At 33.8% G+C, this 17077-nt stretch overlaps 1 protein-coding gene across 1 annotated transcript in view; it reads left to right on the plus strand.

The window, feature by feature from the left end:
* Positions 1–1335: 1335 nt before the first annotated feature.
* The window catches only part of LOC126740950 (conserved oligomeric Golgi complex subunit 6), a 67881-nt gene continuing 52139 nt past the window's right edge, over positions 1336–17077 (plus strand). Inside the window, exon 1 of the mRNA XM_050447149.1 lies at positions 1336–1817. Coding sequence (XP_050303106.1) covers positions 1470–1817 — 348 coding nt within the window. The 5' untranslated portion in view covers positions 1336–1469. The remainder of the gene's footprint in view (positions 1818–17077) is intronic.

The raw sequence follows: 17077 nt of genomic DNA on the forward strand, positions 1-17077 counted from the left end.
ATGAGTCCCTTTTCCCGTTTGAAATCCAAACTGATTTGCAGATAAAATGCAATTATGTTGCAAAAAAGATTAAATTCTGATTTTTGCAAGTTTTTCAACTATCTTGGAGAGGGTAGATAATATAGAAATTGGACGGAAATTACAAGGCTCACTCACATCTCCACCCTTATAAAGAGGGATAACCACTGCCTCCTTCAAACATGCTGGAAAGATGCCATTATGAAAGGAATTGTTTATGGCAGAAGCTAAGGCATTCAATGCTGAGTCAGGCAAAAGGAGTAGTAATTTTGATAATATTCCATCAGCTCCAGCTGATTTATGGTTTTTTAAGCTTTTAATTGCATCTCTAACATCAGTAAGGCTAACAGGATAAAAGAAAAAAGAATTTTGAACTGACACTTGTTGAATATAATGCAAAGGATCAATATTAGTATTCACATCCTTGAGCAATAAATAAGGAATATTACAGTAATAATCATTTAAGCTATTTGGTCTTACTTCTGGTTCTGAAACTTTCTTGTGAGAATGCCTGAAGTCATTTATAATTGACCAACATTCTCTCTGCCTATTTGAGGACATATTCAAGCGGTCACTATAATATTTAACCTTAGCTGCTTTTATCGTCTTTCTATATAGACTACGATATTTCTGATGATAAAGAATAATGTTTGCATTAGTTGTAAACTTGCACAGCTTAGCCAAAAAACGGAGGTTTTTAGCTGAAGCTGAACCAAAGCTGCAGTAGAAGAAAAAGCATTAAAATTTGCTCTGCTGAAAATTCTTTCTATATAATGAGATGAAGGAAATACGGTGTTGCATGGAATCCTAGCGAGAATGGCTTTATGGTCAGAAATACCAGATGAGAGTACTCTACATGACACATCATTTAAATTTGTACACAAATAATCAATAGTAGTTGCAGATGAGGATGTTATACGTGTGGGTGAAAGAACATGCATCTTCAAGTCATAAGATTCCAATATACTTAAAAGGGATGTATGATATGATGGCAAGCTTACATCAGTGAAGTTAATATTAAAGTCACCAGCCAATATAACTATGGAGTGTAGAGACAATTGGGATAATAGAGAATCAATCATCAATCAATAAAATTGGATTTTTGTAGTTAAATCGTCATTTGTGATTATTTACATTTTCCTATTTCTAATAATATATGTATATACATATATAATTTTAAGAAATAGGTATACATAGGACAGCGGCATCGAATCGCATCGCTTCGCCCCTCATCGCATTATATACGCATCGCATCGCGTCGTTAGCTTCGTCGCAACTGATCGCTCACGTAGGACATTGCGTTAATGTCGAGCAGCTGATTTGTGTTTGTTATGAATGAGGTGTATGTGTAATGACTGTAATGTGTATCTGTGATTGGTTTCAATCATCGACTTTGAGGAAAAAATTATTTTAATATATTTCAGTTTTTAAAAAAACTGGAAATAGACAAGATGATTCCAGATCCAGGGAAAGAGAATGTGCTGTCTAAACGTATGAACAAAATACTAGAATCGCGTATAGAAAATGATCAAGATACTATAGAAGCCCTACGTGAACTTTCGACGTTTTATAAGGAGAACACCCTCCAAGCCCGTCGAAATCTTCGGAGTCAAATAGAGAAACGAAATTTGGATATTAATGAGAATTTTTTGTCTACATTTATGGAAGTGAAAGAAAGCTTCGACTGTGTTTATAATGATATAGTAGAGATGAACCAGAGCCTACAGGAAATGACTCAAAAGTTGCAAAATGCCAAATCTCAAACTAAAAAACTGTTACAAAAAACCAACTCTTTACAGGTAGGCTTTGTTTGATTTCTAAAAAAGTATGCATAATGTTTCAGTAACCATATGAACAATATCCAGTATGGTAAATGTGCTAGTTCGCTACCAATTAACTGAAATTTCAGTTTCTAAATCTTATAAAAACACTAATTTGAAGATTTTAATTTATTTTTTTATTTATTTATTTATTTTACGGGATCAACCCCATTACAACAGTAAATTAAATACAAAATCAATTGAACCTAACCATACTTAACAGTAAAATACTAACTATTAAGCAGTAATAAAGCCTACTTATAAATGTAAAATACCGAAAATAGTTTTATAACTTAAATCAATATAACAGAATTCTAATAATACTAAAAACATACCCTACTAAAGTATAATATTCAGTATTGCACCAAAAAAAAAAAAAAAAATTAAACAATTTCTCTTATTTGACTCTTAAATCTAGATAAGGAAATGCCCAAAATTTCAACCTCCCTAGTATTGACAATTCTTAGAGTTCTTACAATAGGAGCATGTAATGCATAATTGGCGCTATGAAATGGTAATGAAAAGACACGATACTGCCTTAAATTCCTAGATGGAATATTAAATTGTATTGTCATCAGAAGTTCTGGACAAATTATCTGACCATTTAATCATTTATACAAAAAAATTAAATCTGCATATATCCGTCTTTGTCTCAATGTCTTCATATCAAGCATTTCTAAAACAATATCATAAACATGATCATCCGGAATTCTTATTCGAAGTTTATAGAGACAAAACCTAATAAATTTGTTCTGAACTCTTTCCAAGGACAAGCAATTATTCATGTAAAAGGGCAACCATATCACTGAGCCATATTCCAGCAATGAAACAACCAATGACATGTATAACCTCTTACAGGTCTCTATAGAAAATTCTTTACAGTTCCTTAGTACAAAACCCAGATTCTTAGAGGATTTGAGAACAACATTGTTTATGTGAGCATTAAAGTTTAAATGAACATCAAACAAGATACCAAGATTTTTAACTATGCTGCAATATTGAAGTGTACTTCCTTGAATGTTATATGAAGTGACAACCTTTTTAGTACGCTTGAGAAAACTTATATAATTGCATTTGCTTACATTCAAAAACAAATTGTTGTTAACACACCACTCATTCAATCTATCCAAATCACTTTGCAACAAAATCTGATCAAGTATTGATAAAATCTCTCTAAAAAACTTCAAATCATCAGCAAATAAAAGGAAGTCACTGTTCTCAAAACAGGCACCAATATCATTCACAAAAATATTAAAGAGCAAAGGTGAACAGTGCCCACCTTGTGGAACACCTGAAGTGACATTAATATAGCTTGATCTTGCATTACCTATTCGTGCCTGCTGGGTCCTCCCTGACAGGGAATTTACAAACCAATTCACCATAAGATTAGAAAATCCAAAAATATCCAATTTTTTTGCCAAAATACTATGGTCGACTCTGTCGAACGCCTTGGAGAAGTCGGTGTAGATTACATCCATCTGACATCCCCTCTCCAAGGCATTCAACAGATTCTGCTGAAACACTAACAAATTAGTCACAGTAGACTTTCCAGAAATAAATCCATGTTGTTCGCTAAGTAACAACTCTTTACAATAAAAATATAATTGATCATAGATAAGACTGTCCAGGAGCTTCGGAATGGCTGATTGTATACAGACACTTCTGTAATTCTCAATTTTGCTATTGTCGCCAGATTTAAAAATTGGCATTACAAAACTATGTTTCCACAAGGTTGGAAAAATTGCAGAATCTAAAGATCTTTTAAAAATTATAAAAAGAGGGTATGAAATAGTACATACACACTTTATTAGAAAATAATTCGGAATGCCATCGGGTCCTGAACTAACTTTGGGTGGCAACTTGGTAATTTTATCAAAAATCAACCCAACGGAAAGGGTGGGATTAGGAATGGTCATATTTAACTTTGCTTGCTGATTGATAAAAGCACCATTATTGTTTATATTATTAATAGGACTATAGACTGTTGAAAAAAACTGGGCAAAACCTTCAGCTATCTGTTCACAGCCAACGAACTCATTATCATTATAATACATTAAATTATGAAGTTTATTAATTGATCTTTTATTGTTTATGTTATACCAAAAACTTTTAGGGTTAGTGAGAGTAGTTGGTCTAAGTTTGAAATATAATTATCATAACAAATATCAGTCAAAGTTTTACATCTAGCCCTAATGTTTGAAAAAGTAATATAATCTGCCACATTATGACTGACCCTGTAGCATTTGTGTGCAATTTTCTTTTGCCTAACTAAATATCTTAATTCAGCTGAAAACCAACTAGGAAACTTTGAAGTTTTGAATCTATTTAGGGGAACAAAAAGTGCTATAGCCATATCCAGTATATGATAAAAATGTGAGACTGCTATATTAATGTCTGCTGAGCTTAAAACCAAGTCCCAATTAATTCCACATAAGTAATTATTAATACTAATATAATCACCCATTTTAAAATCATAATAAAACTCTACATAGTTTAAATTCGACTGAGTTTCACAACTAAAATCAATTTCAAAATTATACCCTTTGTGATTTAATGACCCCTCAAAAAGACAATCAACTGATTCCATTAAACCAAGAGTTTGCTTGCTTGAAAAAATTAGATCTAAATAAACAAGCCTGTCATTTGGAATTGTAATATTCTGATAAAAACTCAAACAAGCATAATGCTGACCTAAAACTAGACCCGCCGAGTTTAAAGGACAAGTCACCACCACACCATTGTCGTCATTCCCCCAAATAAGTCTTATATTTTCTTAAAGCTTGAAATTTCAGATTTTTCACTTCATTTTCACTTGTTTTATTTTCTGTTTTTGATGTAATATGAAATTTTCCTAAAAATATGGAAAAAGTGCCATTTTGCTACTTTGCGACAGTTTATGACCAAATAATGAAAAAAAAACATCTTGTCGAACTTGCATTGTCTTATTTATTTAATGTAACACAACGTTTCGGTTGTTAAGTATCGATAGCAGTTGGAGATACTTACCAACCAAAACGTCGTGTTACGTTAAATAAATAAGACAATGCAAGTTCGACAAGATGTTTTCACTGTACCATTGTCTACCACCTTCAAAAACAAATAATGAAACTTAGGAAGTTTTTTGTCTTTTTTCCTTGTAGGCAAGGAAAAAAGATAAAAAAACTCTAAAAATAAAATTTTATTTTTGAATGAACAATGGTTTTTTAAGACAAACAAAAAGAAAACATAAAGATTATAATAATACAAAATAAAATACAAATAAACAAGTAATAAAATTAAGTCTCTAACTGATACACAAAAACACCAAAAATTAAACAAAATGTAAAATTGTTATTTAAAAGGAAAAAAAGAAAAAAATCATTATACCTATAATTATTTTAAAATAAAAAAATAAAAAATTCCTAGTTTATATATAACAAAAACACTTACACACATTTACAATTTTGCCCGCTGCTAGTTAGGTAAGGGACATCACAAAATTCAGTGCATTTTTTATGGTACCATTTGAAGCAAAAATCACAGCCAATGTTTTTCATACCTTCATCATGTATCACTGTTAAGTTTCTTTGCACATAATAAACAGGGTATTTTTAAAGTCATTTCTGAAATATTTTCTTTGGTGTTTGTTTTTTCTTTTTGTCTAGTTACTTTTTGTAGTTTTTTATTAGTTTTGCATTCTTTTTTCTATAATAATCTCTCCATTTACTTGAAGATATGGCACTAGAGGTTTAAACTTTATTTCTATTATTATTTTTGCTTCTGGATATTTAAGATGTTTATTAAAAACACAATCCAAAAAATCAGGAATTGCACTTTTCATTTTTTTTTTTGATTAGATGTACTCTCACTAGTTAATGGCATTAAAACTTTAATGGTTTTACTTTTTAATTCTGCAGTACTGGGTAACTTGCCAACCTCGGTTTGAATTTCATTAATAAATGTGTCATTAAAACAACTTGGAACGCCTCTGGACCTCGTTGTGCAATTCGAGGCAATGAGGACTGCGTACAGGCTATACGTCCTCGGCGAACTACGTGCTGGCAAGACAGGTCACGCAAAAATTTGGTCATTGGGAGTGCCCAGCACTTACGCGGGCCAGGTTCAAATACTTGGGTAACACTTTCAGTGACTACCGAGTGACTTTAAGTCCTTCAGACCAGAGAGCCTTATCGGTTTCTCTAAAGCGGTTGGGCTCTGGCTGAAAAACAAAACTGATTGGGCATGACAGGTCCATCAGGAGACCTATATGCACAACTGCCTTGGCAGCCCACCGTTTTGACAATTCATTCATTCAAACAACTTGGAAGTCTTACATCTGCAATACTTAATAGTGATGTATTTAGTGTGCTGTTTTGTTCACATGAAGTTATAAATTGTTTGAATATTGATGGCTGGTCAACAGTATACCAATGATATATCAATTAGTGAAGAATCCAAAGATTCAAAATTCACTCTAGGTTCTTCACTATGAATGGTTCAGATTTCAGGCAAAAGTCAGCTTCTGATGGCAAATGAGAAGTGGTGACTGAAGTAGTTGTTTCCACATCATCTTAATATTCATTAGTCAAACTTTTCTATTTTTGTGGTAAATTGATATTATTTTCAAGCACTCCCACTTTATTTAAAATTACTTCCACATTTACTCCATATGATTCAAGTTCCAGCCTTATTTTTTAGCAATACTTTTTTTGTTGATCTTATATCTCTTCTATTGTTTTTTTGGTGGCATTTTCTAAATTATTTTTTAACATATTTTGTGTAGTCTACCCCATCTGGACCAAAAGGAAAAAGGCTATACTTCCAAAATCCATTTTTATATGATTTTACAAAAATTGGTTTTTGTAATGACGGAACATGTATTTACTACTTTGCCAGTCTTAAATGGTTTTTTTGCAGTCAGTTTTTAATGGTTTAAATAAACTGACATCGTTGTAGGCAAGACTACAGGAGGAGCAATTTTACCACAAGCATTAAATGTTATCAGCAATATATTTACGATATATAAATTCTTGTATCCTTTTGGACCTAAAATTTTTCTACTTTTGGGGCAGAGAGAAAAACCAGACTTCCAGCCTCCCTTAAATGTTTTGGTTGAGTCTTTAAGAATATTTAAGAAATGCATTTCCAAAAGATAATCATGTAATTCTCTGAAACATTTTCGAATGTTGCAACTTGTACTTTTATTATATTTTCAGCTTGTCTAAGTGATATCTCCGGATTTCTTCTTAAAAATCCTTTGTACCATGTCTCTCCAGGCAACTTGCTTTGATTAAATATTGCTTTGTTTGAATCAGCTGCAATTCTCGCTATAGTATGTATCAATAATTGTTTTGAGATTTGAAATCCACATTTTGCAATCATAATTACCCAGTCCAGTATGTTTTTTCTGGGTGCCACTGGAAGAAAATCTAAATTTAATGTTAGTGTGTTAATCAAGGACTAAAGCTCTGTGGACGTAAAAATAAATATATATAAATTATTTATGTAAAAAAATAGCTGAATTCGCGACCAAAATTTCCCAGAAGTAATAAAACATGTTGGTCGCGAATTAGATCTTCATAATCTAGATTTTCGACGACAAAAAATAAATATATATATATTGACCTCTTTTACAGTATTTAAATTAATAAATGGTGATTGCAAACTAAAAAATAAGAACAATATTTAATATTTTACAAATAAACTGAAAACAAAAAGTTGCTTCCATCTTTTCTAAACGTATTACCCAAGCTGCAAGAAGGCGGCTAAAACCTCAGTCGGCGACTACCCCGGTCGCAAACTAAAACTGAATATTTTTTATATATTAGTTTCAGACCATCAAAAATTTTAAATTAAAACATGGTTTAAACAATATTTTCTGATATAATTGCATAAAAAAATTAAATCTACTAATATAATAATAATCAATAATTTTGGGAATTAGAAAAGAAATTACTTACTATTTTCTGTACCAACAACAGTGAATTTTTTACTGTTTATTTTAGATTAGATCCAAGTCAAAACTGGACGCGAACTAGCAGTGGTTAGTGAACTGGCACATTGGCTACGTTTACAACGCACAAATATTTAATACTTGGATCAAATGACTATGAGAACTATTTTTTCGGTGTAAATGGCAGCGCACTAAAATTTGATACGCGAATTTGATGCTTCCCAAACAGGGTAGATTAATTTTTTTCTGTGTAAATACCTAGGACTTATTTTGAAGTACCAAAATGACAAGGTTGGCATTTTATTGGATGTTAGCTTAGGAGGTTTTTATTTTTGTACAAAAAAATAAAGAAGATAAAGATGATAAGCTTAAGCCTTGAAAAAAATTATTAGTTTATTTTTATTATTTTAAAACAACAATAACACTTTTAAAGATTTAGATTTTATGTCCTATAATTCTTTCTCTAAACTGATAAACTCCCTTCAACTGACATTTTGATTTTAGAGATAATCCTGCACTAAATTAACCCTCACAATCAATCCCTGTAAACAGGGCTGTACTAAATAAAAATAGTTATCATTTGATCCATGGAGCTAATATATCCGCGCGTTGTAAACGTAGCTAATGACCCTATTACTGGATATCCCTCAATCTTTGGCTGTTAATATGTGTTAAAATTAAGTTTAAATTAATAAGTTGTAAGAATAAACTTATTAATTTAAACTGTTTAGTTGAATTTGGGAAAAATGAATCCAAAGCTTTTAAATGTTTAAAAATAAATTATGCCTTCCTCAGGTCGACAGAAATAAATTTTGGCCTTTCTATTTAAATCAGGAAACAAAACAACTTTTAAAATGTCCCCTCTCTTGTCCTTTCTCGAGTTGAGTTGCTCAGATCTCAGGTCTCGGATGGAGTAGTTCTCCATCTTTCTCGGTCTTGAGATACAAGCACCTAGCGCGTCGGAGCTCTTTCATTGATTTTTTCCTCCGCAATAAGTTTTCCCAGCCAGGTACTTCTTAAAATGTGGTCAAAATACTGTAGGTATGATTGGTTATCCTGGTTGATGATAGCCTTGTGATGATTTTTAGTTTCTTCAGAATGGAACCGTTAGCACGATGTTCTGTATATGATACTCGCAGCATTCTTCTGTAGGCCCATATTTCAAAAGCATCTATTATTCTTCGATTAACCGTTTTTAAAGTCAGGTCTCAGAGGCATATGGAAATTTCAAAAATGTTAATATTTTCAGTTTTTTGCGTTGAGATCTTGCAGAATCTTTCTATATTCGAGTTAGTTTCAATATTGAGCTACATACCAGGGCTAGTCTGCGTTTGATTTCTTCGTCAGAACTGCCTTTGTTTGTGATAAGTGTTCCTAAACACTTAAATTTCTCGATCACTTCAAAACCAACAATTTGTCTAACATTGAGAGGGTTGCGGTCTATTATCATAACTTTTGTTTCCTTTTTGTTTAAAGTATGTTCTCTGCTGATCCTATCCATTTTTCATAATTTCCATGAGTTTTCTCATGAGGAGGTAATTCTTTTTCCTTCCATGACTAATCCCTCTTACCAGCCTTGTAGAACTTTTCTCATTATATACTCTATATATAAATTGAAGAGTGTTATTATATTATACTCTGTATAGGGGTGTATATAGAGGTGTGTATAGAGGGTGTTCCGAAACTGAGTGTCGTATACAAGTGCTTTCATGTGAACCCATAAAAACAAGTCGAACGCGGTCGTCAAAAAACGATTGTTTTTTTATGTAGTGTGAAGTTGGTATATGGCTTTTAAAGGCCTGATGATGTTCTAGCTAGAACGTAAGACGTGTAGATTGTGATTTTGTATGTTGTGAGACCGTGACTTTGTGTTTTCTTTGATTTCGTCAACTCAATATCAATATTATTTGCGTATGCACAGGGTGGCCCAAATTCGACCCTCATCAGTGGAATCTCGGAAACCGTAGGAGATACAAGGTCGGTTAAATTATGGCAAAGTTGCTAAATTTGATACTTAACAAAATGCCGTTTTAAAATTTAATAAATTTCGAATAGTTCCGAAGATATCCGGAAAAAACCGAAATCTGAAAAAATCTTTTTTATTTTTGATGACCTTTAAAATCGTATGATAAAATAAATAACACTTTGTTCTCAGGGGCACTTTTTCTCCTCTACAAGATGGCGTTTTCAGAATTAAAATACGACGTTTCGTTTTTGTGATACCATCATCAACTTTTTTTTTCAAATACGGCCCTCGATTTTTACTTTATTTTTATTACCTTATTTTTTTATTATATTACCTTATTTTTTTGACCTACATTTTTATAAAACCTATGACGTATCAAACTTTTTTATTTTCAACCGACATAATAGCAAAAACTGAGAATTTCCATAATTAAAAAAAATTCTTAATACGGACCTGCTTTTTTTTCTTTTAATTATAGTTTATTTATAATAATATATAAGTATCGACTTATTATTAATAAAAACTAATCCATCCTATGATTTAATTTTATAAAATACTTATGACATATCATCAATATTATCATCAAATTTAATATTAAAAACTCACATTTTTTACAAAACAGTTAAAATTACCGATTATATAAATAACTAAATAAACTATACTTTAAACATTTAACATCTTTTAAAAAAACTACTGTAACAAAAAGCAGAGAAATATATTAGTAAATATGACGTACTTTTTGTCGAATCCTGCCACCCAAAAGGCCAAATAATAATTAAACTTCTAACACTAATTACATTTTGATTATAATAAAAAAAAACTACATGAAATGCTTAAATAATCCTCCTTTAACTTTGATGCATTTCTGAATCCGCTGGCGCAGATTACTCGTGACTGCCCGTTGGATCATTCTTCCTCTTGCCCATAAATTTGTGATTTCCAAAGTACAATTGTGGCGTAAAATATTTATATTTTGAGGACTTCTTTAAATACACGGCCTTTTAAATATCCCCATATAAAAATTAATTAAGAGGTGACAAATCGGGGCTTTTGGCAGGCCAGCGACCTGTTGGTTTCCAATCCACTTATTGGGAAAAGTTTGATTATGAAACTGAGACATAGCAATACCATTATTTGGTGGTGCCGCATCCTGTTGCCACCATAATAGCTGAACAATATTCAACGGCTCGTCATCTAGAGCACCAAATATATCGTTTTGTAGCAAATTTAGGTATCGTTCGGAATTCAAATTTCCATTATTTATTTATTTATTTATTTATTTATCAACGTATATAACATTTCAAGTACTTATTAATAATTAACAGTAGTCTTAAGTAAAAACTATAATACTAATAAACAATACTGTGCTAACCTAAAAGAGTGGGAGTAGGGCACTATCCCAAGATAGTTGCCCTAGCTGACGACTTAAATTTATTTAAAGATGTACTGAAAAAATCAAGATCTTTTGCAAATCTATTCACTGTAGAAGCTATTCTATTTATAGGACTGTTTAGTAGATAGGATGTTCTGCAAAAGGGAATATGGAGAAGCGCCTGACCTCGTGTTGTGTAAGAAGATACATGCAAAGAGAAAAGGCACAGACATTCCGGACTTCTAACAATACCATTCAGAACCTTAAACGCAAAGCAAACATCAAAGAACTGCCTTGATAAGGAGTTTATGCTCAGGTAGGACATGGTCTCTGAACAGGTAAGATCCAGGCCTGACTTCATAAGAGTATATCTGGCAAACCTGATAAACTTGTGCTGGATATTTTCAAGCCTCTCCATGTGAATCAGAAAATGAGGTGACCAAACAATATTGGAGAATTCGAGAAGAGATCTCACCAGGCAAATATATAGTGTCTTCAATGCTGACACATTAGCAAAGTCTTTGCAAGATCTTTTGATAAAACCAAGCAGTTTATTAGCTCTATTTACAGTATTTTCGAAGTGGTGGGAGAAAGTAAGACTCGGGTCCAGAAAGACACCCAAATCCTTGACTGAGTCAAGCTCCTTCAAGGGGATACCATCAATAACATATTGACAAGGAGGGGAGACCCTTAAACGAGTAAACCTCATAAACCCACATTTCTTAACATTCAATGACATTTCATTCGACTTACACCAGGAAAACACTCTGTTTATATCTCTCTGAAGCACCAACTGATCCTGAGAGGAGGAAATCCGCCGAAAAATTTTCAAATCATCAGCGAAGAGCAAAAACTCAGACTCCAGTAGGGAGCCGAGGTGATTGATAAAGAGACTGAATAACAATGGTCCCAAATGGGAGCCCTGAGGGACCCCTGAAGTTGTCAAAAATGGGTTGGACAAAAAACCACCAATTTTAACACGCTGCTCTCTATCCATCAGATAAGACTTGATCCAAAGTAAAAGAGATCCGCTGATGCCGAGATCTGAAATATGAGAGATAAGAATATTATGGTTGACCTTATCGAAGGCTTTACTAAAGTCCGTGTATATCGCATGTGTTTCATTACCGTCGGCAAAAGATTTGAAGATATAGTTGCTAAAAACAAACAAGTTTGTATCCACAGAACGACCTCTGGTGAATCCATGCTGTTGATCTCCAATTATTTCCTGAAATGTGCCAGATAGAACCACCTCTACACAGTGCTCGAACAGCTTAGGAATTGCAGAAAGGATACTAATGGGACGACAGTTAGTTATGTCACTCTTATTCCCAGATTTATAAATAGGACATACATGAGATAGCTTTCAGTTCTCTGGAAAAGTTCCAGAAGTTAGGGACAAATTGAAAATATGAAAAAGTGGAAGGAAAAGGGAATGGCCGCACTCTTTCAAAAGCCTGTTTGGAATTCCATCGGGACCCGCTCCCTTTCTGCTGTCCAGTTTAGCTAATGCTGTTTCAATTGTAGTAGCACTAAGGAACACGTGGTTGATATGGTTAAATTTACATGAGGTATCGAGACCGTCAGAGGCATTAGAAGGGTTAGTATTCTTGTTAAATACAGATAAAAAGTGGGTGGCAAAGAGATTTGCAATAGAAATACCAGTATCGGCCCTGAGATCATGAAGGAACATCTCATCTGGAACGGTAGAATCGCTTTGATTGGACTGAAGTCTTACAAATTTCCAAAAGGTCTTGCTATCGTTCTCTATTGCATTTTCGGCTCTCTCAATGTAATCTCTGTAGCATTCACTAGATAATGAAAGGCATTCTGAGCGCAGAACACTAAAACTTTAGTAATCAGTATTTGATCCTGACTGTCTGTACCTTCTATGTGCTATTTTTTTCTGAATAACTAGACTTTTTAGTTCTCTAGAAAACCATGGTGGATAATGTTTCTTGGGAGAGTGTTTTTTTATTGGCACAAACAGATTCAAACAATCATAATCAACAGAATAGAAGTTTGCAACAGTGGTATTTAAGTTATCGTTAACAATTATTGACATCCAGTTGTATGTAGAAAAGTAGTTATTTATAGACACAAAATCTGCTTGATTAAAGTTGTAAAAATATGTTATAGGTAGTTCCAGGTAATTGGACTTACTATTGGGTAGTTGCAGCTCAAGAGCAGGATGGTAAGGATCTGACCCGACTAAACCATTACATTTAGTTGTTAAAGTGGAATGAAAAGTTGTAAAGCAAAGGTCAAGAATTGTTCCATGATCATTAACCACTGCATTGAGCTGCATTAAACCTAGAAAAGTGAATGTGTCACATAAAATTTTCTTTATCAGATGTAACATTATTTGGGGTTAAGCCATAATGATCATCACTAGGTAACCATGACATATTAGAAAGGTTAAAGTCACCAACAATAAGAACATTATTAAAGCTCTCGCAAGCTTTGGTAACAGAGGCACAATGCGCTGCATACACAGATAGATCCATGGATGGAGGAACATAAATGCAGCCAATGTAGTAATCCTCGCCATCACCAAGACGCACAGAGATCCAGATTTCTTCAAGTGAATTGTCAGCAGTTGGCAAACGATGGGATTTTAGGGTGTTGCTCACTGCTAGGAGCACACCCCCGCCTGTACTTTTTGAACTGTTACTAGTGTTGCGGTCCGTTCTATACACACAGTAGTTGGAGCTAAGGAATTCACCGTCGTTGACTGTAGGATCCAGCCAAGTTTCAGTTAGGGCAATAATGTGGTAGTCTTCTGCTTGGGCAGCACAGAGAAATCCCTTTAGTTTAGTTTTTAAGCCCCTCACGTTCTGATAAAAGAACGATACATCATCTACTGTGGGCGCTGAGACAGTGTTGGGTCTAACTGAAAATTCGCCCCTCGGCCCTGAGTGCGCCTGGGACGAAATTCCTTGACCGCTATACCGGCTGGCCAGAGGTTCGGGTCAAGTAGTCCCTTCAGTAGGGACTCTTTTACCCCTATCCTAAAGGATACAACATCCTCATTCTTATCCAATATGGCACATTTAACATCTGAGATGTTTAGTTGCTTCTCAAGGTATTTTAGAATCTGCTGCTCAGTAGTGTCCGGATTGCATCTGCCCAAATACAACCACTGACGTCTATCAGCTGCAGATAGTGAAGAAGCTTCAGAAGAAGTCCCAATGATGAGTGTTTGTCTGCCAGGGTTAGTTCGATGGATTGATTGTGGTGTCGACCTATTCTGTGATTTTGCTTCAGAATTGGCGCCAGCCATTGAAGAGCTACTAGGCCTTGATCTGATTGGATCAACCCTTTTTGCGTAGGTATGGGCTACTGTTTCTGTTTCTATCGGCAAAGACACAGTATTGTCCGGAGACAAAGATGTTAGAGAAGTTATATTAGTTGGGGGGCAGGATGACTTTGATGGAATAAGATCCTTGAGCATGTTTAAATCCTCTTCCAGTGTTGTCAACCTGGCCTCTAGCGCTTCATTTTTTGCTTGTAGTAGTTTTAACAATTCAGAATCACTGTTTGAGGCGGAAACGCCCTTTCCTCCGATTCCTTTCTCGACCAATCTCATAAGTCCCTCCTGGAATGCAATATTAGCATCATGAAAACCACAAGAAATTTGGTTGGTGATTGTGTTTTGAAAGGATTTCATTTGAGCTTCCAGAAAAATAGCAGCATTTGTTGGGGAGCTGTTATCCGTGCTGGTTATCCGCAAGCTGGGTTTGCACACAGAACACACAAAACACATGACTCTAGTCTTCATTTGAGTGACCTGAGCCTCTGATGTAGTAAATTTTGAACATGATAAGCAATGCACGACATTACAGAAGTCGCAAACAATCTTATATTTTACCTCTCTATCTGTTAGACTTGCACCACACCTTCCGCAAGCCATGATATAGATCAAAATAGCAATTTAACAGGCTCCCAAAAACTCCAAATCCGAAAACACGGTGACTTGGAAATTATTATTAAAAATCAACAAATCCAATTCTTCAAACTCGTTGGCTTAAGCAGAGCGGCAAAATAAATACCAAGAATGTTCAGGTATTGATTCTCATAGACGCACAAAAAAAAAACGTATTGTTATCTGAGAATTTCTATTGTTTCCACTGAAAATCACAATTACTCACGAACCACCAATCACTAACAGTACCAGATCAGAATATTGCAAAGACAATGCCAAGAAGCAGAAAATATGTAAGAATCTGAAGTCTACCTCTTTCTAATCGTGTAAAATAAAGCAAATTCGCGGAGCGTAAGAATGCGCTGTAAATACAGATGAATCCGATTGTGGGCAACATTATACAAAACTGGCCCTAAAATTTTGTTTCCATATAGCCTAATCCAAACATTAAATGACTCCCGTCCCTGTCTTCGAATTGGCTGATTTTGATACGGATTTTCGACTGCGCAATAATGCTTATTATTTGTGTTAAAAAAAACCACTCGTGGAGAAATTTCACTCTGCCGTTTATATTATTTTATTCAAAAAATGTTCATCTTCATGTAATATTGCATTATGCCAATTGCAAAATTCAAGCTTTCTTGCGCTGTCTCGATATATGTTCGATACTGATTTTTTTTTAACTCTCTGAATCTGCATCCTAGGTATATTCAGTTCCAAAGAAAATTGGCGTGAGGAACCGCGAGGATTTACCGCAACCTTTAACAAAATGTCTTACAAGCGAACGCTATCTTTTGTTTATTTCCACGCCGCCTTTCTAATTTTGTTTTAATATTGGCGATCAAAAAACATCAACACGTTGAATTTCCTCCACATTTACTTACATTCGCCAGCTTATTGATAGTTGTTGATGAAATTGCCAATTGCAAAGATATATGGGATGCATTAGTTTCTATTAATAATAAGTCAATACTAAATACTTAATTAAAAGAAAAAAATTAAAGCAGGAAAAAAATTAAGGAGGTTCATATTAAGATTTTTTTTTTAATTATGAAAAATCTAAGTTTTTGCTATTAAATCGGTTGAAAATAAAAAAGTTTGATACGTCATAGGTTTTATAAAAATGTAGGTCAACAAAATAAGCTAATAGAATCCTGAGCGGTATATGAAAAAAAAAGTTGATGATGGTATCTCAAAAACGAAACGTCGCATTTTAATTCTGAAAACGCCATCTTGTCGAGGAGAAAAAGTGCCCTTAACAAAGTGTTATTTATTTTATTATACGATTTTAAATAACGCCATAAAAAAATAAAAAAGATTTTTCCAGATTTCGCTTTTTTTCGGATATCTTCGGAATGATTCGAAATTTTTTTAATTTTAAAACGGCATTTTGTTAAGTATAAAATTTAGCAACTTTGACGTAACTTAACCGACCTTGTATCTCTTACGGTTTCCGAGATCCCAATGATGAGGGTCGAATTTGGGCCACCCTGTACATATGTTAAGCTTTTGTCTTATGATACCTATTAGTACCGAAATAAGGCGCATGCGCCCATGGGTTAATAAGTAAAAAATGTTTGTTTTGGCGAGATCTACCCTTACACTTTGGCGCAATATTTTCGGAATACCCTGTATATTGACACAATGCAGCCCTATCATACCCCGCACTTAAATACTTAGATAGCATGTTGTTGACTTTCACCTTCCCGCTGTGTTGTAGAGGTTTTTAAGAAAAATAATCATATGTTTGGGTACTGCCATGTTTTTCTAAAATAATAAATTTTTCACTTTACCGAGTCGAACATCTTGCTGTAGTCGAAAAACAAGTTTTTACATTACATTTATATGTTTTTTCTATAATTTGTCTTACATTAAAAATGTTTTCCTTTTTTCCTTTTTTTTTGAATCCTGTCTGTTCGTCGGGAATCTGTGGAAGTAAAAAAGGTTTTAAATGGTTGTCATATGAAGCAGAACAGGAATACACCTATTCACACTATTCTTTTAGCTATACCCAATTTGACAGATTTTAACACACAGTTTTTCG

Source organism: Anthonomus grandis, chromosome 10 (assembly GCF_022605725.1).
Source record: "Anthonomus grandis grandis chromosome 10, icAntGran1.3, whole genome shotgun sequence".
Taxonomy (NCBI): domain Eukaryota; kingdom Metazoa; phylum Arthropoda; class Insecta; order Coleoptera; family Curculionidae; genus Anthonomus; species Anthonomus grandis.